The sequence below is a fragment of the Diceros bicornis genome, chromosome 28 (genome assembly GCF_020826845.1).
Source record: "Diceros bicornis minor isolate mBicDic1 chromosome 28, mDicBic1.mat.cur, whole genome shotgun sequence".
Taxonomy (NCBI): Eukaryota; Metazoa; Chordata; class Mammalia; order Perissodactyla; family Rhinocerotidae; genus Diceros; species Diceros bicornis.
The window spans coordinates 32,153,117-32,177,552 of NC_080767.1; the positions used below are offsets into that span (position 1 = coordinate 32,153,117).

Genomic DNA, 24,436 nt, shown 5'->3' on the forward strand with positions numbered 1-24,436 from the left:
TGAAACTCATGAAACAGGAATGACTTAGAAGCAGATACTGGGGGCTTCCAGAACAAAGGTGGTGCTAGAAAACACAAGTGTGGCTAAGCTCCCCATGGAGTGCAGAGCCAGGGGAGGTAGGCTAGAGTGGGGGAGGGGCTCTGTCTAAGGGAAGGAGGATCAAACACAAAGCTCAAGACCAAAGAGTGAAGCCCAGCTCAGCCTTCCCACCCTGCTGGACCCTGCAAGTTCATCCATCCACCAGGCTCCCTGTGGCTGCCCAATTTACATTTCTCTTTGTGCATTTTAGTGGGGCCTTTTTGGAGGCTATACCTGGGGCAAAAGGAGTGATTTAAAAGCCAAGAATTCTCTACTGCAACCAGCCAGAGGAAGCAGTGGGGATCATGTGGGCCAGGAGCCAGGAATTCCAGGGATTAACATGAAGTCAGCTGCCACCCCATTCTAGAACAGGCTGGAACAGCTGCTGTGCTTGGTCTCTCAGGTTCAGAACCTTCACCAGGTATCTGATTCACAGCCTGAAGAAGGCTACTCCCACCCTTCCTAGGAAAATGAGCTCTCTGCCTAGTCCTTGAAGCAGATGAAGAGCAAAGGTGTTAATTAAACATTGCATCTATTTTGCAGCAATCTCCATCAAGTCAGCAGTGATGAGATGACACGCACCTCCTGAGCAAGCTGGTGGGGAACCACCCTGAGGACCAAACTAGTTGGAGTTTAAAACAAATGAGGGGCAGTGATGTCAGCATCATGGTGGAGTGAGTGGTTCCCTTTGTCTCTCCCCTCTAAATTACAACCAAACAGATATCCACTGACCAACAGAAGATTCCCTACACAGCACAACAGAATGTCTAAGAGATCCAGGTAGCTATACATCTGAAGATGAGTGGACTGGACCCCCGGGAAGCAGTGGAACTTGGGGAGCATCCTCATCCCCCTCCCCAGCAGCAGCGATCCAGGGCGTGGATCCTGAGGCAGCAGACCTTGCGACTGTGAGTGGAAGTGAGAGGTGCCCGGCCCTGTGTGTGTGAATGCCTGTGGGGCGGTGGTGGTGGCACAGTGGTGGCCCCACCCCATGATGGTTGATGGAGCAGTGGCAGCGGCCCGATCAGCACAACGGCGAGCAGATGAGGCGGGAGTACGCAGCTCCCAGTGGCAGCACCCCGACACCAACTCCACCAGCAGCAGGGGCTGCATACAAGTCCCTGGGTCCCCGCCACTGACAGCAACACCTGTGAACTCAGCACCCCTGCCAGAGGCACAACCAGCATCCCAAGACAACCCAGGAACCACAGCACAGCACATGTGGTGTATAGGACAGCAGCATCTGAGCCCACTAAGAGCCAGTGGAGGAACATGAGACCCAGGTGACCAGAACTAAAGTAACCAAAGCCATATCCAAATAAGAAAAGGTGATTACTACCACAAATGCCCTGGCAGAGGATCAATTCATCAAACACTATGAAGAACTACAGGAACACGGCAGAACTGAAGGAAAATGACAATTCTCCAGAAACCAAACCTGAAGTCACAAAAGATTACAATCTAACTGACAGAGAATTCAAAATTGCTGTCATAAAGAAACACAGTGAGTTACAAGAAAAGTCAGAAAGACAGTTCAATGAGCTCAGGAATAAAATTAATGAACAGAAAGACTACTTCACTAAAGAGACTGACGCTCTAGAAAAAAACTAAACAGAAATTCTCAATATGAAGAACATAAATAATGAGATAAAAAAATGTAGAAAGCATTAAAAATAGAGTAGACCTTATGGAAGAGAGAATTAGTGAGTTGGGCGATAGAAACAGAAATGCTTCAGGTGGAGAAGAGAGAACTAAGATTTAAAAAAAAATGAAGAAATTCTTTGAGAAATATCCAACTCAATTAGGAAAAGAAACATAAAGATTATAGGTATCCCAGAGGGAGAGAAGAGGGAGAAAGAAGCAGAGAAGCTTATTCAAAGAAATAATAGCTGAGAACTTCTCAAACCTGGGAAAGGAACTGGACGTGCAAGTACAAGAAGCTAAGAGAACTCTTAATTACATCAATCCAAAAAGACCTTCTCCAAGGCATATAATATTAAAACTGTCAAAAGTCAATGACAAAGAAAAAATATTAAGGGCAGCAAGAAAGAAGAAAATAACCTACAAAAATCCCATCAGACTTTCAGCGGATTTCTCAGTAGGAAACTTACAGGCTAGGAGAGAGTGGAATGATATATTCAAAATCCTGAAACACAAAAATTTGCAGCCAAGAATACTCTATCCAGCGAAATTATCCTTCAGATATGAAGGAGAGATAAAAGCTTTCCCAGACAAACAAAAGCTGAGGGAGTTCATTGCCACTAGACCTGCCTTACTTACAAGAAATATTGAAGGGAGGCCTCCCACCTGAAACAAAAAGGAAAAGGTTTACAAAGCTTTGAGCAAGCAGATAGACAGACAAAATCAGAAAATTGCAGCTCTATATCAGACTACGTTAGCAAACACTTAGTTATAACATAAAGGATAAAGGGAAAGACAGCATAAAAAATAACTATAAACACTCCAATGTGGTCATAAACTCACAACACAAAAAAGAATAATCTGTGACAACAAAAACATAGAAGGGGAAGAGGAAAAGGATGGAAACTGCATAGGCTAACAGAGATCACAGGCTATCAGAAAAAGGACTATCTCATCTATGAGATCTTTTATATAAACCTCATGGTAACCACAAAACAAAAAATCAGAGCAGAGTCACAAATCATAAATAAAGAGAAAACCGAGAAAACCATCACACTGAAATGGCATACAGAAATACAAGGAAAAAGAAACAATGAAAATATAGAACAACTGGAAAACAAAAGATAAAATGGCAGTATTAAGCCCTCATATATCAATAACACTCTAAATGTAAATGGATTGAATTCACCAATCAAAAGGCACAGAGTGGGGCCAGCCTGGTGGCGTAGCAGTTAAGTTCTCGTGTTCTGCTTTGGTGGCCCGTGGTTCGCTGGTTCGGATCCTGGGTGTTGACTTACTGCTCATCAAGCCATGCTGAGGTGGCATTCCACATAGAAGAACTAGAAGGACCCACAACTAGGATATACAACTATGTACTGGGGCTTTGGGGAGAAAAAAAGAAAAGAGGAAGATTGGCAACAGATGTTAGCTCAGGGCCAATCTTCCTCAAACAAACAAAAAAAGACATAGAGTGGCTGGATGGATAAAAAACAAGACCCAACAATATGCTGCCTCCAAGAAACACATCTCAGCTCTAAAGACAAACATAGGCTCAGAGTGAAGGGATGGAAGATGATACTCCAAGCAAAAAGCAAGCAAAAGAAAGCGAGTGTAGCCATTCTTATATCAGACAAAACAGATTTCAAGATTAAAAAGATAATGAGAGACAAAGATGGGCATTACATAATGATAAAAGGGACATTCCATCAAGAAGACAGAACACTTATTAATATATATGCATCTAACACAGGAGCACCAAAGTATATAAAGCAACTATTAAGAGAACTAAAGAGAGAAAAGGACAGCAACACAATAATAGTAGGGGACCTTAACACCCCACTTACATCAATAGGTAGATCATCCAGTCAGAAAGTCAACAATGAAACAGTGACCTTAAATGAAACACTAGACCATATGGACTTAATAGATGTATATAGAACATTCCATCCAAAACCAGCAGAATACACATTCTTCTCAAGTGCACATGGAACATTCTCAAAGACAGACTATACATTGGGAAACAAGGCAAGCCTCAATAAATTTAAGAAGACTGAAATCCCATCAAGCACCTTTTCCAACCACAAAGCTATGAAACTAGAGATCAACTACACGAAAAAAGTTGGGAAAGTCATGAATATGTGGAGGCTAAACAACATGCTACTGAACAACTAATGGATCAATGAAGAAATCAAAAGAGAAGCCAATACCTGGAGACAAGTGAAAATGAAAACACAACATACCAAAACTTATGGGATGCAGCAAAAGTGGTACCAAGAGGGAAATTTATAGCAATACAGGCCTACCTCATGAAACAAGAAAAACCTCAAACAAGCTTACCCTATAACTAAAAGAACTAGAAAAAGAACAAACAAAGCCCAAGTCAGTATAAGGAAGGAAATAATAAAAATCGGAGTAGAAATAAACAAAATAGAGACTAAGAAAACAAGAGAAAGGATTAATGAAACTAAGAGCTGGTTCTTTGAGAAGATAAACAAAATTGACAAACCCTTAGCCAGACTCACTAGAAAAAAGGAGAAGACTTGAATAAACAAAATCAGAAATGAAAGAGGAGAAATTAAAATGGACACCACAGAAATACAAAGGATTATAAGAAAATATTATGAAAAGCTATATGTCAACAAACTTCATAATCTAGAAGAAATGGATGAATTCTTAGACTCATACAACCTGCCAAAACTGAATCAAGATGAAATAGAGAATCTGAACAGAGCAATCACAATCAAAGAGATTGCAACAGTAATCAAAAACCTTCCAAAAAACAAAAGTCTAGGACTAGACAGCTTCTCTGGTGAATTCTACCAAACATTCAAAGAAGATTTAATTCCTACCCTTCTCAAATTATTAAAAAATATTGAAGAGGATGGGATGCTTCCTAACTCATTCTACAAGGCCAACATTACCCTGATACCAAAACCAGATGAAGACAACACAAAAAGGGAAAATTATAGGCCAATATTGCTCGCCAATGAATATAGATGCAAAAATCCTCAACAAAATATTAGCAAATTGAATACAACAATACATTACAAGGATCATACACTATCATCAAGTGGGATTTATTCCAGGGATGCAGGGATGGTTCAACATCTGCAAATCAATCAATGTGATACACCACATTAACAAAATGAGGAATAAAAATCACATGATCATCTCAATAGATGCAGAGAAAGCATTTGACAAGATCCAACATCCATTTATGATTAAAAACTTTCAATAAAATGGGTATAAAAGGAAAGTACTTCAACATAATAAAGGCCATGTATGACAAACCCACAGCCAACATCATACTTAACGATGAAAAACTGAAAGCTATTCCTCTGAGAGCAGGAACAAGACAAGGGTATGCACTCTCACCACTCCTAGTCAACATGGTACTGGAAGTTTTAGCCAGAGTCTTTTCTTTTCTTTAGGCAAGACAAAGAAATAAAAAGGATCCAAATTGGAAAGGAAGAAGTAAAACTCTCACTGTTTGCAAATGACATGATTCTACATATAGAAAACCCTAAAGAACCCACCAGAAAACTATTAGATATAATCAACAACTATAGCAAAGTTGCAGGGTACAAAATCAACTTACAAAAATCACTTGCATTTCTATACACTAACAACGAAGTAGCAAAAAGAAAAGTCAAGAATACAATCCTATTTACAATCGCAACAAAGAGAATAAAATACCCAGGAATAATTTAACCAAGGAGGTGAAAGACCTATACACTGAAAACTATAAAACATTATTGAAAGAAATCGAAGAAGACATAAAGAAATGGAACGATATTCCACGCTCATGGACTGGAAGAATAGTTAAAATGTCCATTCTACCCAAAACAATCTACAGATTCAATGCAATCCCAATCAGAATCCCAATGACATTCTTCATGGAAATAGTACAAAGAATCCTACAATCTATATGGAACAACAAAAGACCCCAAATAGCCAAAGCAATCCTGAGAAAAAAGAACAAAGCTGCAGGTAACACACTCCCTGTCTTCAAAATATACTTCAAAGCTATAGTAATAGAACAGCACGGTATTGACAGAAAAACAGACACACAGATCAATGGAACAGAACTGAAATAAAAACCATACATCTATGGAAGCTAATTTTCAACAAAGGAGCCAAGAGCATACAATGGAGAAAGGAAAGTTTCTTCAATAAAAGGTGTTGGGAAAACTGGACAGCCATGTGCAAAAAGAATGAAAGTAGACAATTATCTTACACCATAAACAAAAATTAACTCAAAATGGATTAAAGACTTGAATGTAAGACCGGAAACCATAAAACTCCCAGAAGAAAACATAGGTGGTACACTCTTTGACATTGGTCTTAGCAGTATCTTTTCAAATACCATGTCTACTCAGGCAAGGAAAACAAAAGAAAAAATAAACAAATGAGACTACATCAGACTAAAAAGCCTCTGCAAGGCAAAGGAAACCATTAACAAAATGAAAAGACAGCCCATCAACTGGGAGAAAATATTTGCAAATCACATATCCGACAAGGGATTAATTTCCAAAATATATAAAGAACTCATACAACTCAACAAAAAAATGAACAACCTGATCCAAAAATGGGCAGAGGATATGAACAGACATTTTTCCAAAGAAGATATACAGATGGCCAACAGGCACATGAAAAGATGTTCAATGCCACTAATTATTAGGGAAGTGCAAATCAAACCTACAATGAAATACTACCTCACACCTGTCAGAATGACTATTATCAAAAAGACAAGAAATAACAAATGTTGGAGAGGATGTGGAGAGAAGGAAACTCTTGTACACTGCTGGTGGGAATGCAAACTGGTGCAGCCACTATGGAAAATAGTATGGAGATTTATCAAAAAATTAAAAATAGAAATACCATATAATCTAGCTGTCCCACTACTGGGTATTTATCCAAAAAACATGAAATCAACAATTCAAAGAGATTTATGCACCCCTATGTTCATCACAGCATTATTCACTATAGCCAAGATGTAGAAGCAACCCAAGTGCCCATCGACTGATGAACGGATAAAGATGTGGTATATGTGTGTGTGTGTGTATATATACATATACACACACAATGGAATACTACTCAGCCATAAAAAAGACAAAATTGTGCCATTTGTGACAACATGGATGGACCTTGAGGGTATTATGCTAAGTGAAATAAGTCAGACAGAGAAAGACAAACACTATATGATTTCACTCATATGTGGAAGATAAACAAACATATGGATAAGGAGAACAGATTAGTGGTTACCAGAGGAGAACGAGTTGGGGGGAAGGACGAAAGGGATCAAGGAGCACATATGTATGGTGACAGATAAAAAACAGACTATCGGTGGTGAGCACGATACGGTCTATACAGAAACTGATATATGATAATGTACACCTGAAACTTACACAATGTTATAAGCCAGTATGACCTCAATGAAAAACAACAACAAAGTGAAAAGGGGACTTTGATATGCCCCATGACATGATCATGCAACACAGATCTGGGCCTTTAAAAACTACCAGATGGACTTGGTCCATCAGGATTAAGTTGAGCCACCCACTACAGGACTGTGGGCTCCCTGAAGTCAGGACCGTGTCATTGTGAGTCCTGTTTTCACAGGTGTGGCACAAAGTAGGTATCAGTGATTATTTCCTGAACAAGTGACCTTGGTTCTTGGCTTTGTCTTTTTCCACTCCTGGGCCCTGAATGGGCCACACTCCATTGCCTAGAAGCTATCACAGGCAACTGTGCCCATCCCTATAACCTGTGACCCCTACCTCCTTGCCATGCACTGACCTGCTATTGCTCTTCTGTCTCCTATCTGGTGCCCTGGTTGATCTCTACCTTGACTCTCAGCCTTGCACACTCTTTTGGTTTCAAGATTCCCACAGCTCTGGGTGTGAACCCTTCTCTGCCATCAGACAAGACGACAAGAGACTGGGACAATGCCTCCTGTTTGGCCTCTGTGCACATTTATTAATTGGATCTGTTTGCCCCTCTTTTGATAAAAGCCCCCTGATTTCCTTTCCAGGAACTACCTCTTCACCCCTTAGGTATGTGTTTCACATGAGGCCCTACCAGTGGCACCCAGAAAACCCTTGGCCACAATGATTGCTTCTGAGATAGGTGTATGGTCAAAGGTGGTTCAGTGAGTGAATCCCATGCCTTGTGTGGAAATTACTAGGAAGTGACACTCACTTTCTGGCTGTTCTTGCACCTGGAAGGATGTGGTCTGGAGCTGCTGAAGTCATCTTGCCGTCAGGAAGGGAAAGCCTGCCTGAGAATGGCACCAGCAGAGGAGGCAAAGCCAAGAAATGCAGCAAAACACTGGGTTTGATTGACATGATTTGATATCTGGATCAAGCCATAGCTGAAGCTAGTGTTAGCCAATAATTTCTCTTTTGGTTTTATGTCTCTTATAACCCAAAGAACCCTAACTGATATAGATTCACAGTATGGGCCCTGCCCCTGATCTTTGGGGCTGGACTGGCTCCTGACACCCCCAATACTAACTCTTGCACATGCCCAGTTTTTATCCTGCATTCTACTCCCTCACACACACCAGGAAAGCACCCAGCATGCCTTTGGTGTACAGAGTCTACACCAGATGCAGGATACCAGCTGACCTGTCTTGGTGCCAACTTAGGCCCATTAAGAAAGGCCCATTAAACATTAAGGAAAGCCTGGGATCTGGAAGGAAACCAGGAACAAGGCCTTCCTTGTGGTCCAACATCCTGGGATCCCGGACCATCAGCCCAGGCTGCTGCACTGGCCCCATCACTACAAACCCAGCAGGAAACTGCCAAGTTCTCAGCACAGAGCTGGGGTATGAACTTGAGCTCTAGTAATAAACAACACGGCTTTGAATCCTGACTGTTGCTTCTGAGCTGTAAACCTTGGCTAAGTCTCTGAGCCTGTCTCCTCCTCTTTAAGAGGAGATAATACCTAAAACTCAGCTGGGTGGCTGAAAAGATTAAGTGGGCTCACCTGTAGGAATCGCCTAGCATGGTACCTGGAGTTGGAACACAGACTCATTTCTCCAGGTCTCGGCGTGGTGCCTGGTGTGTGGTGAGCAATTTGTCCTCAGACCCCTCCCACTGCTCTTCAAGCATCCCGATGCCTAGCACATAAGAGGCGCTCAAACTGTTGTTAAAGTGCTCCAGTCCTAGGAGGAGGGGGGTTGATCTCGGCCCCTGGCCCTTCTGCAGCCATCCTTAACTTGTGCTGAATGGAGATCAGGTGGTATAGTTTAGAAAGCAAACTGCGGTTGGGAGCCTGGATTTTCACTTGGCTGCTGACATTTCTCAGCCCTTCCGTGGCACATCGAGATTTACCCTCAGTGCTGAGCTTCCTGTGACGAGAGGAATACTATCTGAGAAGGCAACACCATGTGCTTAATCAGAAATCTCCTGAATTTTCAACTCAATCCTTTCGAATTTCCAGAATCTGATTTCTTTTTTTTGATTGGCAAGTCTTTCCTTCTGAAATCCAGCATGTCTGCTCAGAGGAGCAAACCCTGGCCTTGTTAACCTTCCATCAGAAAGCTGTCTCTGGGCTAGCCTAGGCTATGACAAAGCAAGGCCACATGGAAAGACAGGCCCAGTCAGCCACCCTCACCAGACAGACCTGACAAACCCACTACCAATTAGGGACCATGCTGCTTTTGGTAATGGCAGTGAATGAGTCACAATAACTTTGGACAGGCACCCACCAGGACTGAAGGCAGAACCACCTTACAGTCAGCCTGTGCAGCTGGCACAAAGGCTGGATCAGAGCAGGAGGAGCTGGAGGAAATGGAGCAGGGAGACTGTCACAACAGTGCCCACTTTCTCACACAAAGATATGGCTGAAACAGCAGAAAAGGGGTGCTGGCACAGGGCGAAATATGATTTGGAAACAACAGAGTTTGAAAGAGCAGCGTGTAGAGAGCTCTGCCTTGTGGACTGTGAAAACACGGCTGATGAGTTAGGCCAAGAAAATGACTTTGGACTGCAGACCACGATGCTCACTTGCTCACCACACCTGGTGCCCCAACCTGTCCCACGGCCCCTTCTGCTCACTGTCAGAGTCAGACTTGGGTGCCATCATCTGCTGTTTCCAGCGCCATCTCCTGGCCATACCACCAGCACCTCTCCCTCTGCTGGAGGATGCTAGCCCTCCTGGGTTTAGTGTTGACTTTCCCACCCAGAGCTGTAGGGATGCAGATCAGTTACAAGTGTGTGCATGCAGGAGGGCTGCCACTGAGGAGGTGTGTTCTGAGGGCCACGATGATGGTCAAGTACTGGCCGGCTGGGAGGCTACATCAGTGGGTGACTGACAGCTGGCTCCATTTTTCCCCACTGCAGAAAGAGACTGATATTTACCGAGGGCCTATGTGCTAGTACTTAGCTAGACAGATGACATCTCACTTAAGTCTTACAATGATCTATGACGTGGGTATTATTATCCCCAGTCTAAAGACGAGGAAGCTGAATTCCCTAAGGTAGGTAACTTACTGAAGTTCACCAGTTACTTAGTGACAGAGCTGAAATTTAAGTACAGAGCTGCCCAGTTCTAAAATCTGTGCTTTGTCCTCTCTACCACATTGCCTCCAGCAACTGATCAGCATTTGCCTTTTCAGCAGTTAAATTCTTTGGGGGAATGGGGGCTGTATTTGCTTTCTCTCTCTGTGAATGGATGTTATATATGTGTGTGTCTGCGCGCGCGCGCGTGTGTGTGTGTAATTTTTTGGCCAAACCATTTGAAAGCAAGTTTCAGACATCATGGTACTTCACCCCTAAGTACTCCAGTGTGCACCTCCTGGGAATAAAGATAAGCCCCTACCAACCAAGATATTAACAATAATTCTATCATATCACCTAACATCCCAGCCCATCTTCAAATCTTCCAATGTTCCCAAGAATGTCTTTAAAGCTCGTTTTTTTTTTTTTAATTATCCAAGTTAAGTTCATAATTTGCATTGGGTTATGCAGCTTAGTCTCTTTTATAGATAAAACTTTTGCTTTATTTGATATAATTCAAGGGATGCTGGGCCTTTCCTTCCCTTGACTGCTGTCTCTCTGCCTCTTCCTCCTCCCCTCTCTTCCTGGGGCGTATATGACTAGACCTTAGGAGCTCATGAAAATACAAAACAAAATGAAACAAGATCTAAATTCTTATAATACAAAGCTGTTTCTACTTGGAAACAAAACCCTTATTTATGGAAAGTGATTTGGAAGTAGTTTTTGACCACTAACAGAATATTCATTTTTCTTCTTCAAATTAACAGAACTATAAGCATAGGAAATGAAATAAAACCAAATAACTTTCTGGATACACAGCAAATACTTAAACAATAATCAACCAATTACCAATCAATTTGCAAGTCCACATCAATAATAAAACCCCAAGATGTTTAATGACTGCCAGGTCAGTGCCAGGCCCGGTGGTGGACTTTCCAGAGGCTCATATTCTCATGGAGGAAGACAAGTATTAAAGAATTATACGGCTGTGTGAGACACACCGCATGTGCCAAGTTCTGGGGCCGCAGAAAGACAGGAGCAACCAACTCTTCTTAGGGGAGTTGGGAGCATTCACAAAAAGGACCTGCTCTGAGGGCGGACAGGCAGATCATGAAGGGCCTCATGTGCCACAGCAAGGGTGCAGGTGGAATCTTCAGGGGAGGCTAGGAGCAGGGAGGTGACATGGCCACTCATGCATGCTTCAAATGGATCCTGCAAGGCCAGGTGGGGAATACAGTGGGGGTGAGCCAGAAGACTGGAACAGTCCAGGCGAGCAATAATGCAGCCTGAACCAAAGCTGTGATGGAGATGACGGAGAGGAGAGGGACTGCGCAGTGTCCAGGAGGTGGAAGGGAGAGGCTCTGAGGAGGTGGGGAGTGGACCCAGGCTTCTGGATGGACGGCGGTGCCGTCTGCCGAGGTGGGAGACAGAGGAGGAGGAGTGAGTTTGGCAAAGAGTGTCATTCAGACTGCAGGCCTGTGGTTTGAGGTGTCTGGGGAACATGGGAATATCTGTTGGAGGTGGTTGGGAAGCAATGGCTGAATTGAAGGGAATCGTGTGTGACTTCCAAGCTCAATGGGGCAGAAGGGGTTTCTCAGGGCACTCAGAGCCAAGGGTGCTGAGAAGGCATTCACTCGCTGGGCAGCTTTTCCAGCCCAGGGCGAGAGTGGCACTGAATGACCTGGCTCATGCTTGTAAACCCAGAACTTTCCATATGCACAGACAAGGAGTCAACCACAGTCCAAGAGCTACTGTAGGGATGTAACCAAACCACTCTGTCCCAGGCCTCTGGAAGCCACAGTAGTGTTTAGTTTGGGCTTTGGTTTAACTGGGTTTTCAAACTTTACATTAAAGTTCTTTAGAAACCTTTGCTCAACTGAGAGAATAGAAGCACCTTTCAATGCACGCTTTTTGTAATCTATCAGATTGGAAGGTAGGCAATTACTTTGTTTGCAGGATCAATCAATTGGGGGGAACACAACGAAGAGGCCCCTGGAGTGGGTTTGTCATGATGTTCTCAGGGGAGCCTCATCCTCCCACCTCCTGAGAAGGCCCAGTCTCTGGCCAAGGCCCACAGCATTGGCAGCACGCATCCAGGACTAGTATCCAGTGCCACTGGGCTCCTATGGCCAGTCCAGTTCCCCTAGCCAGAGAGGGAGAGCTGTGGAGTATGGATTAGCTACTAATTCAAGCAAATGTCTTCCAAGCCTGTTTCCTTGTTTGTACAATGGGTATGATGCTTCTTCCTTACCAGCTGATGGTAAAGATTCAATGAAATGTGCACATATGTGAAAGCACCTACTGGCCTGTCCATCTTACTAAATGCAGGGAGCAGAGCAGTTTCCACGGGGTGCTGCTTCTGCTGATTTCTCAGAAGGGGAAGTAGTCAAGGCAAGGTGTTCTGGCTGAGGGGTGCCCAAGACCTGCTGGGGAGGACAGTGCCTCCTCACTCCTTTCACAGCCACAGAAAGGAGGGAATGTCCATTATCCACCCCAGGAGAGAAAACCACGGGGGAATTCTCAGCTGCTCTCTGCGCCCTCTCGCTTGTTCCCGCCCAGAGGAGGAGTCCTCCTCTCGGATTTGAGAGAAGGAAGTGAGCATGCTCCATGTTCCGTGTGCCCTCCCAGTTCCCTCCTGCAAAGCCCAGCTGGGTGCTGCCTGCAACTGTCCACTTCTCCTGTGTGGAATAGCTCGGTCTTTGAGGTGAAGTTTTAGCGAGCCCATTTGGCCTCAGGTCTAAAGCAATATTCTCCTTTTAGCTTTATCAGTAAAAAAGCTGGCTTTTTAAAAAAAATCTCATTTGACTGTCTCTTGAGCCTTGTTTTTTGATTCTGAACTTGGGAGGGAGAAAAAAGAGTTATTTAAAGCCTTTCTAAACCTAAACATTTTTCAAGGTAGGACTCGGCATTCTCAAGTTATTTGAGATTTTTGAACTCTTTAAAGAAACCGTACCTAAGGACGCAGAGGCTAACTAAAAATCCACTGATTTGCTCTTGTCTGGAACTGCCAACGTGGCTCCTGATGAGCTCTGAGTGGCCTTACATGTCTGCTGCAGAAAACAAATTAACTGTTAGTGAGTTCAGTTTGCTGACAAAATATCTTGTAACTATAGGGTCCAACTTGGGGCCTGGGTCCTGGGAGTGAAGAAGTTGCCTCTGTGGGGCCCTCAGAACAGCCTGAGCTCACCTCTCTCACTGTTCTGATCCCTCTGGGTTGGAATGTCCATTTGCTGGTCTGTCTCCCTCATTACACCCCACAAGAACTTACTTTTTTTTTTTTTTTTACGCATGGTAGGTCTCAATACACGATGAAAGATGCATAACTGAACGGAGGAATGGTCAAAGCCTCAAAGGAGGAAGCTCCAGCGAGGCGGAGAAAAGAGAGCACCTCCTCTCCCCTGGCAGAGGCTGCTCTGCCCTCAGCACTAAGCGCCCCCGTCTGAGGGCTCTGCAAAGACCTCTGCCGCTGGGCAGGCTCCCTGCCACCCTGCCACATGTCTCCATGGAGCTCCCCTGGCTGGTAACATGGGCACTAGCTTTGCAAGGTGGAGTGATTAATGTAATAACAATCTCAACAGTTTCTGTCCTCACTGGAAAGCTAAGTGTTCTTAAAGAATGAAACCCGCAGAAATGCAAACTCAAGGCAAGGACCTTTCTGAGGTTAGCCTGCATTACCTGGCTAGTTAAAATTATTTTGCCAGGACACATTAGCTTTAACAGACACATCAAAACAGCTGAAGTCTCTGCTCGGTGAGGGAGCTGGAGTGGGCACTGGAGTCGGACTGTCCCGGGTCTCCATGCTGGTGATATGGCCCTGGGCAGGTCCCTTCAGGTGCCTGAGCTCCAGCTCTGGGTCCATAAAATGTGACCAATGATCCCTTCCTCAAAAGGCTATGGTGGAGATGCATGTTTTCCAAAAGGAGAACGTACACCACTGGGGCTACATGAGGGGTTTAGGAGACACATAGATGGATACCTAAAAATTTCTTTTGATATGCCTTAGGAAAAAATTGGACTAGTACATCAAACCTCTGATTTTAACAATGTCATCACTTAAGATGAGGCTAAAGTTGGTACGGATGTCAGGTCTGAGTCTGTTGAAAGGAAAATATCAAGTAAAAAAATAGTACAGATGGTAGGAGAGTGTGGCAACACTTTTTGAAATGGAACTCAAAAGACTGTTCTTTGAGAATATAAAGTCCCTAAAACTCACGTCTGCCAGCAGTAGGTGCTCTAGAAACGCTACCTATTACAGTCAATGACCCATCAAACCAGGCGCCTGGGGAAGGACTGGAGGACAGCCTAGCACGGGGGCGAAGCTGGAAAGAGTTAAAAGAAAGGGGTCTTCGGTTTCCCTGGCCCATCCCCCCTGCAGCTAATCTGTCACCTAATGAAGAAGCGGCCGGCACAAGTGAGCTAGCTGGCAGTTCACTTACAGCAAACTGATTAAGAATGTTCAACCAACAGCAGACTGTAGACCTTTCCAGAGAAAATAAATAGAGTGTAGACTGTATGCAAATGTGTTTGTCACTTTGACAGCACGTCTCAATTAAGGCATCTCGCGGCTGTGGGTAGGCTCTGCGGCTGCAGCTGTAAGGGAGAGCCCGCTGCATGGCTGATACTTGGGGCTTGACCTTAATCCGCATGCATGCATTAAAAAAAAATCCTGCCTTCCTGTACACTTGCATAATGCTGGCAGCCACGTGAGGGAAGTGACAAACGGGGAAAAAAGCCACTTTCGTCCTCTCCAGTTTACAGACCTGTGAAGGCACAGACAGCTCTTATTTCAACAGAGTTTGGGGTGGCTTTTTTAATTGTTTATCCCCCACCCGCGCGTACACACACTCTTATTCCGCGTTTAGCTGGGAATGACATGAAAGTATCTCCACTTCTTGCTGAAATGGAAAGAAGGTCTTTCTCCATTTCAAATAGGGCCTCCTTTTTTGTGTTTTGAAAATGGAATGTTTAACACCATGAAATCCCTCTCCCCCGCCCCCTCTCTCTGTAATGGGCTCCCAACTCCAGCGAGGGGCTCTTTTCATGGGAAGGTTGTGCAGGAATGAGGACAAAGGCAGGCAGGAAGCTGGCTCTGGAATGCCATGCTGGCGACAACCAGGGGCTGTGCTTTCAGCAAACACAGCCAGGGAACTGGGGTGCACATTTCTCCACCAAGGCCTGAACCCGGGGAGGAGGCAGCTCCTCAGGGGTGCGAACACCGACGCAATTGAAGACAATCATTAACCAAATGAGCACTGCCTGTGGATGCTTCTTTCTCGTGCTACAGTTCAATTTTTATAACATCCCTTTTAAGTGTAAAATCAGAAAAGGGGGGTGAACCTCCCCAAGTTTAAGATGTATGAATGTATTATCTGTTTCAACAAACTCATCCCTTACAATAATAACCCACAGCAACAATTTCATGAGTTCCCTTCAGTTCTAAATAGCTCAATGCCTGCTACATAGTAGGCACTGGATAAATGTCTGTTAAAAAGAGTAACAGCTTGGGGCCAGCCCCGTGGCGCAAGCGGTTGCCTTCAGCGTGCTCCGCTGCAGCAGCCCAGGGTTCACCGGTTCGGATCCCGGGCATGCACCCACTCAGTGCTTGTCGAGCCATGCTGTGGCGGCATCCTATGTGGGGTAGAGGAAGATGGGCATGGATGTTAGCTCAGGGCCAATCTTCCTCAGCAAAAAGAGGAGGATTGGCATCAGATGTTAGCTCAGGGCTGATCTTCCTCACACACACACACACACAAAAAGTAACATCTTAAATGTATGCTTCTAGGTCCTTTATGTGATAAAATAGCAATCCTATTTAAGATAAAATAAAGACTATTTTAATCATGCTTCATCTAATAAATGGTTAAAGAATCAGGTAATTTAAGAACAAATAACCTTGTAAATTCTTGTTACAGTCATATCTTGCTAATGGAGCCATTTCTCATAAACCAGAAATTATGACTTTTGCTAATCAAGAGAGTCAACTGAAGAGAAGTAGGGGAGGGTATGCAATCTTTTTCAACCGAAAATATAACCACTAATAGGAAATGGATAAAAAATTTCAGTTTCTATATAGAGTACAATGTTTTACTTAAGTGAAAAAAATCAAACAGACAATTTTTCAAATGCTCAGGTCCTTGAAAATAGTTGGTTTAGAATCGGATCTCTAGAATCGTACGTAGCGGGAGTGTTTACTCTGAGAAGCATGACTCCGGATACTGATTTTCAGGAAGTACATTAATAAAGAACTCCTAATTGATTTTTTTAAGACTTTGCTTGTTGCCTTTTATTTGAAGGTGCAAAGAAGGGCCTGGGATGCTCAAATGTTCTAATGAGATGCTCAGCTAACAGAGGCACCTTAAACAGAGCGCCTTGGAGCGGCGAGGCAGCAGCTGCATTTAATGACTTCATTCAAGAGTTGAGCTAGTTTATGACCAGAGCCATGCTGTCTCCCCCAAATTTTTGAAAATTCAACTTCAAAACATGTTTGCAACAAATAAACATTCGAAGATGTGCAAAACTCCATGGCACTGTTTTGTTTCGCCAAAGAGAACTGAAGTGAAAAACCGTCTGTCTGCTGCATGTGCTACAGCTTCTGATAAAAAAAAAGAAAAAGGAAAACAAAACCCAGACCGGGCAAAGGGCCAGGGCGCATACCTGCCCGAAGTGGACTGTGATTGGCCTCCGGTCTTCTCGGAGCTTGGGGTCCTTGGCCTCCACCAGTGGGGACGGCGCGGTCTTTGGCAGCTGCTCTTCTGTGGTGGGGGCACAGCCATTCTCAGCGATGTCCTGCAGGGAGAAGCCCGGTCGAGGTTGGTGTCGGGGTCACGGCACCTGCCATGAGCACAGGTGCTCCTTCAAACCCCACAGCTAAGTGGCCTGCCACGGAACTCCCCCTGGGACACTCCGAGCCTATCCTCCTACTCGAGATGGAGGAGACTGAAGGCTAACTTGGCTCTTTGACTTTGAAGGACTAGAGAAACTGAAATCAAACACATTAAATGACAAAGACAATATAATAATTCACAGTAGTGGGGAAAAAAATCTTGCATCCTGCTACCTTACACGGCTATTTTCATTTTTACATATTCACTTTGTCCACATGCAGACATTTAAAAATTACTTGCAATCACAGCGCATGCATAATTTTACATTCTATTTTTTCCTGCTATATTATAAGCATCTCCATGGTACTACATAGTCATTATAATAATAATTTTAATGGATGCATAATATTTCATCGAGCAGATATACAATAATTTAATAAATCATTCTACTACTGTTGGGCATTGAGGTTGTTCCTAATTTCTTTCCTTTCTAAACACCACATGATAAACATCAGAGTTTTTCTTTCTTTTGGATTATTTTTTTTTACGGAAATCTCTAGGAATGAAATCACTAGGTCAAAAGATGCAAACATTCTTAAGGCTTTTTATTCATTCTACCAAATTGCTTTCCAATTTACGCCAACTACCAGCAATGGATGCATTATCAGTTTCATGGTACTTGTTAGCCTTATCGTTTTAAAAATGTATTGCTAATTTACGAGGTGAAAAATTAGATCTCATTGTTGTTTTAATTTGCATTACTCTGATTATTGGTGAGTGTGGACATTTTCTCCACATTTGTTCACTGATGATGTGCCTGTTTGTGAAAGCGATGTGTTCATGCTCCCTCTTTCTTGGCCCTAGTCTTCCTGGCGGAGAATGAAAAGACTAAAGTCTGAGGTAGGATTCCATGACTTGGAGAAAATTTAATATTTTTAAATTCAGAAATTTAAATTTAATTTGTGCTTCTGAGGAATGAAGTCAAATGATAAGGAAAAGAAAAACCCCAATGTGCGAAAGGCAGCTAATGGCTCCTTTGGCTAAAGCCAGTGGCTGACTACACTTATGGCTTCTTTGGGATGTGGATGGTGCCCACTTGTGTAATACAGATCATACACTTTATTCAAGTTATGAAAGTTGCTTAAATCTTCATTGGAGCAAGGCAGAGAAAAGACGTAAAAATAAACACTTAAATCATTATTTTTTATCAAGTAAAAATAACTAACAGCCAGAATGAAGTAATAAATACAATTTCCAACTCTTTTCATTGCAAAAACAAATACACATTTTGGTCAACAAAACACACACCCTTAGTACTCATTAAATTCTGCACATAAAAGACTTGACAACTGCTCTTAACTTAGCCAAATAGAGAGAATGGTGGCACACGGAGGAACGTGCTTGCTTATTGAATAATAACACATTAAGGAAGAAACATATGTAAACTCAGTCTCCTCAACTGTAAAATGGGGATATGGTAGCTATGAGGATTAAAGGAGATAAAGCAACATAAAAGTGTCTAGACCATTATTACTCAATAATATACTATATACAGTACTTGATAACAACAACTGAGTACCTACTAATAAGGTACTCAATAAACTAGGAATTTCTCTCTCTCTCTCCATGCATCCAGCTGCAGTTTCTATGCTGCCTGGTAACAACAGAGGGAGATGATGACCTCTTGGTTCTGCAAGAAGGGCTTACATCAAGTGGCCCACAAGTCTTAGCCCAGCTGAGGCTTAGTGATGAGAGAGGCTGCCGACAGCCAATTCGAAATGGCTCTTTTGGAAACGGGCTGCCCTAAGGTGCCCAGGTCAAGTGGAACAAAGAGGGGGAGGGCCTCCTTTTGGACCAGAAAGTAACAAAGGGCAAAAGAGGCATTTTGGATCCAGGTGGGGGTACTGAGAAGACAGGCACAAGAGGTTGAGGAAAGCTAAACAGTAAAAAAATTCACTTTTAGTTCAGAAAAAATACTGCACGTGTGTGTGAGTGATTGGCGGGAAAAAAAATGGAGCTGTAAGGTAACACGGCAAGAAAATATTGATATTAATGAAAACTATACAATGATAGCTATTTAAAAAATGTACGTGGTAGTTCTGGGTAAAGCATCTTAGTTTAAGCTTATGGGTGAAAACAGTCTTCTAGTTTTGTTTTTACCATTAACTAGCTGTCTGATCTTTCCAGGGCACTCAACCTCTCTGCACCTATTCTTTATTTTTATAACAGGGAGACCACCACCTGCTTGGCAAACTTCAAAGCTACTGGGAGAATGGGTTAAACGAGATGAGATGTGAGGAAGCTTTGACAAATGTGAGTCCTGTACAAACTGGACGTTAGATAATTATCTCTGCAACTCGGGAAGAGCACCATCTAAACGGAAGAGCTGCCCTGCATTGAGCACCTGCTACTGGAAGGCACTTTTTCAGACCCTCAACCTTCACTATCACACTTAGTTTCCACGAGAATCACAAGGTAAACAGGATCATCGCTCTTTTATAGGTAAGGAAACAGCTCAGAGAGGGCAACTTACTCAAGGCCACACAGGTGGAAAGTGGAGGAACCCAGAGCTACGGGATTGCTGGCATTTATAGCATATCGACCCATAACCACAGCACAAATGAAGGTATTCTGAGTTGAGGAGGTGTTCGACAAAGCATCAGATGTGATCCCTACTCGGAAACCTGTCCTGTTGCACTGATCTCATGCTGCCGTGCCTTATGGGATCCGTGCACTTATCTTCTTATCCCTATAGACTGGGAATTCCTTGCGGTTTTGGGTTCTCTGCCCTACAGCATATGCTCTCCAATAAATCTTTGTAAAGTTGAGTTGATCATTTGGAAGGCAAATGTGGCCAATATACAAAGGTGCTTGTGCATCAAAAAGCAGGGCTGCACATTAATTTTCTTTAGTGAGAAGATCCAAAGGTGCAAAAGCCTTCTTACCAAGTCCTGGGGCTCACCCTGCTGATTTATTTCTGCACTGTTTCCTCCACCTGGGGAAAGACAACTGCTTCTTCCCAGGATCCTACTGAGAGCAGCGTGGGAGGAGCCCCAGTCAAGAAAGAGACAGGGCCAGCTCACCTGCTCTACCGCGTCTGCCAGCAGAGGTCTCACACACAGCAGGATCCAACCTCAGCAACTTCTGGTACCCACGACTCAAAACAGTGTGGTCTAAGAACTAATTGAGAAGCTGTCAGCCAAAGGCTTTGGGAAAATAGGTGCTCTCATACCCTTCTGGTGGGAACATAAATTGGCAATTTATCTCAAAACCCTAAAAGAGGTGCATGCCCTTTGGCCCATTAATTCCATTTCTAGAAATTTATCCTAATGAAATAATTAAGAATTCCTGCTAGGTTTTACCTATGAGGATATTTGCCTAGAAAAAATTGGAACTAAAGTGTCCAACAATGGGATTGATTAATGTATATATGCCCATCAGATAAAATTTTATGTAGCCATTTAAACCAATGACATGTGGAAGAAACACTTAGTGGTCTGGAAAATGCTCAGAATATGATAAAGTGCAGGTTATAAAACAAGATCATTTTCTTTTTGCTCCTCTGATTGTTTTGATTTTCTCCAATAAACATGTTTTTTGTTTGTAAACAGAAAAAACTGACTGTCGAGATGTCATTTTAAAAAAAGCAAAACCAAGAAGCTGACAGAAAGGGTAAATCTATTCCTTCCTGAAGGGTCACAAAGGAGGAAGACACTAGACAGAGCCGCAGATCAGAGGCCACCGCAGGGTGGCAAATCTCTTCCCAGGAGCCCCGCAGCTCTGCTCAGAGCACTGGGGTCCTACCAGTTCCCATCCCTCGGTAAAGCAAAGGAGTCAGAAAATAATTCAATTCCCATCATCTTCCCTAAGCGTTTGCTGGAATCAGAAATCATGACTGAGAGCTAATTTCCACCCATCTGCGGAGAAGGCAGGGACAGCACAAGGTAAGTCCTTGGACAGAGCACCCGTGAGAAGTCAGGAGGCAGGAACCCAGAGGAGGAAGGGGCCCTGAGTGACCTTGGGTCGGAGCTGAGGTGGGGGTTGGACAGGGAAGGAGCTGAGGATGTGACTTCACGAGGCAGAGATGCAAGAAGAGCTCTCCTGGCCCAGGGGAGGAAGAGTGGTGCCTGGTTAAGGAATGGCCGATGGCCCAGCGGCTGGGGCATTCCAGGAATCCCCTGGCCAGGGAGGTGGAAGGTTTGAAAGGTCTGAAACAGTTTAATCAAGAGAGTGACTTGGTCAGAGTTGTGTTCTAGAAAGATTGCTCTGGTGGCTGTGCGGATGACCAAAAAGAAGATAATTCCACGTCAGCCATGTTCTCGGGCTAAGTGCATGTGGGTGTTTGGGTAGACCAGCTGCTCCAGAGCTGGGATATGAGAAAAGCACAGGATGGGAACTTGCATTAACTGAGTGGCTACTAAGTGTTGCTTTTTAAACTCATTACCTCATTACTCTTCTAATTCTTACAACAATCCAGTAAAAATCTTTATTTCCCCTAGTTTACAAATGAGAAAAACCAGGTTCAGAGAGGTCTAGTAACTTACTCAAGGTCACACAGTTAATATCCTACACAATCAGCAGCGAACCCAACTCGCCTGCCTCAGAAGCCCAAATCTGATGCCATGGTGCTGGAAGTTGAAAGGCCCCTGGGAGTGAGAGGCAGAGGCCTTACTGTCTCTGACTCAGATTGCTGGTCCCCATTCTCAGAATCATGCTGTGCCCTTCTTTTCTAGTCTACTTCACACCACAGCAAATGCAAATTAAAATATGAATAATGATATTAAAATAGTATCCAAAGTTGGAATTTCTGTGATTGAGGCTGCGGCGTATTTTAACGTGTCTGGAGACAGGGAGCTGACAGTTGTATGATAAGGTGTGAAAATGTCTGTTCTACAAGAGTCTACCTAGATCTCCCTGCCCCACACATGCTTACTCACCTCCTTCAATACACTAGGAAGTGTTTGGCCAGAAACTCAAGCCTTCACTAACCTAGCTGTGAATTTCTGCTTTCAATCTCAGAGACTCGAAATCAACAAGCTCGATTTATCTTTTCAAGATAAAGACTTAAAACTTTAAAAAGGGCTGTGAAATGAGCCCATTTGATGAAATCATTTTGATACTGAAGAAAAAAGGTAATTTTTCAGGGTTCCCCCATAGGCAAAAAAATGACATCCTTATGTGAATATCTTAATGTTCCTTGCAGGTGAGAAGGAATGTGTGTGCAGCCATCGCTTTTAAAACCTGGCCTTCTGATGCCAGCCTTGTATGGTGCTGCGAGAGAATGCAATTTGTTGACAGTCACAAGCCCAGCCACGCGGCATTCTTCTGTGGCCAGGGTCTGGCAGGTAGACGCTCCAGAGGAAAGCACTGCATTCTCCCTTTAGAAAGCGACGGCTGGGTAGCATCTATGCCATTTCTTCTTCTTCCTAATTTTGAGCAAGTCAGACTTCAAAAGAGGCCAAGCTATAGAAGAACTTGACCACCTTGCTCCATTTATCCAGAGAAATATGTTATCCATCCTTCTTTTTTTGTTGTTGGGCTGAAGCAGAGCAGGTGTGGAATAAAGCCGCACTATAGTATCTATTAACAATTACTTGCCAATGGTCACATGGATACTCTAAAAGCTCCTATTTCAGATGCTTTGAAAATCTGCAGCACAAATGAACAAGGGATGGAGAAGGGGCTCTGCTCAGTCATATTAGAGATGGACCCTCCACACACCATGGTGACCTCTCCACAGGTCGGACCCACATTTTCTATTTGCAATTCAAACCCAAGGCGAGAGCGAAGAGGGCAAGATTGGGTTCTTGATTATATCTGCGAGGTCACCATTGCTATGCAGAGTTAGAGGAGGCCAGGTGGCAACTCAGTACATTTGAAAATTGGATCTTTGTTGGGAACTGCCTCAATTTCATAGCAGAAACCAAATTTGAGATGTCTGCATTAGACTCATCTGGGGAGCCACACAGATATGCTGCCACATAAAGGGGAGGGGGCAGAGAGAGGGAAAGAAAAAAGCCAAGGAAGTATTTTCTACTGCAGTGAGAGAGGTCAGGCGAAGCCAAATCCTGAATTAGCTCAAGAAAGGGAGCTGGAGAGCACTGCAGAAGACCAAGTCCTGTCCGTACTGAACAATGCTGGAGTTTCAATTACAAAACAGCTCTTCCAAGAACAACTGCAAAATATCAAGTCTGTAGAAATCTGTAAGACCGAAGGGGGGAAAAGTGAAAATTGAAAAGGGTATACTAATAGATCTGTCAACAGTCTGATGGTGACAAGCCACATTTCTATAAAATGCCTTTACCATTTGTGTCACCTGAAATGTACTGACACTCTCTATAGAACATTATCTCCTGAAGCTATTCTTGAAAAGACTGGCAGGGGGAAGAGGAGAAAGGGAGGGGAAAATCAGCTTTAGATACTATCAAGGGAAGGAAAGGGAGATGGTGTGGAGGGAGAGAGATCTAGATTGTTTAAGTGAACCTGTGAACAACAACATCAAAAAACCTGAGCGTAACTGGTTATTTGCAGAAATGTTACATATCATAAAAAGGGGGTTTTCTTAAGGTCTAGTGTTTACAGATACGAGGAGGGAGGCAATGGCCTGCAGAGAGATCTGACCAGTGAGGTGCCTCTGTCCTCGGCCTGAGGAGGGACCCCTTTCTTTGCTTACTTCAAGTAATATTCTAATACCAGCCAGAGCCCAGGATCTAGTCACCAAGGAGGGAAAATCTGGTGAGAGAATTCCCCCCTCCCTGCCACTCCATTTTATGTCTGCAATCCAACTCAGTTACATGCGACTGGGATAGGAGATAAAAAGGTATATTTAGGGACTTAAATAACAGTGAAGTAAAGAATTCCAGCTGCCAGTCTCTGGCAGGGTGCAAAAGACCACAGTTAAGGTCTATCTGAATTTACACTACAGGATTTTTATTTCAGGACTTGAATCTCAGCTGTTAAAAATTCACTCTCAGCTGAAACTAAGAATTTAAATGCTTAGTCAGAGCAAATTATTTTGCAATTAAAAGAAAGGAATCAATTCCTTTGACCATTTCAAGTTAATGAGAGGTCAATAAACTTCATAAACTGATGTCATAAAATTAAAACTGCTTTCAATTTTTAAAAAACTGCCGAGCTAGACAAAGGCCCTTATTAGAGTGGTACATTGTGGGGTGTGTGGGGATAACGAAGTGAGTGATCCCAAACACCTTTTGGAAAACGGAACACTAGTTTCAGGAAGGCACTATGAAGTACTGTAGTGGGAAGAGCACAGATGGTGGTAGTAGATGGATCTGGAATCTAATCCTGGCTCTGCCAGGCTCCAACAGTGTGACCTTGGGCAAATTACGTCACCTCTGAACTGCAGTCTCCTTACACATGAAATGGGAA

The 24,436-nt window shown here is 43.5% G+C and overlaps 1 protein-coding gene across 4 annotated transcripts in view; it reads right to left on the reverse strand.

Moving 5' to 3' along the window:
• The window catches only part of DENND1A (DENN domain containing 1A), a 502,861-nt gene that overhangs the window by 41,515 nt on the left and 436,910 nt on the right, over window positions 1–24,436 (reverse strand). For all 4 annotated transcript variants that reach the window (XM_058524001.1, XM_058524002.1, XM_058524003.1 and 1 more), the window contains one exon: window positions 16,878–17,009. In XM_058524001.1, coding sequence (XP_058379984.1) covers window positions 16,878–17,009 — 132 coding nt within the window. The remainder of the gene's footprint in view (window positions 1–16,877; window positions 17,010–24,436) is intronic.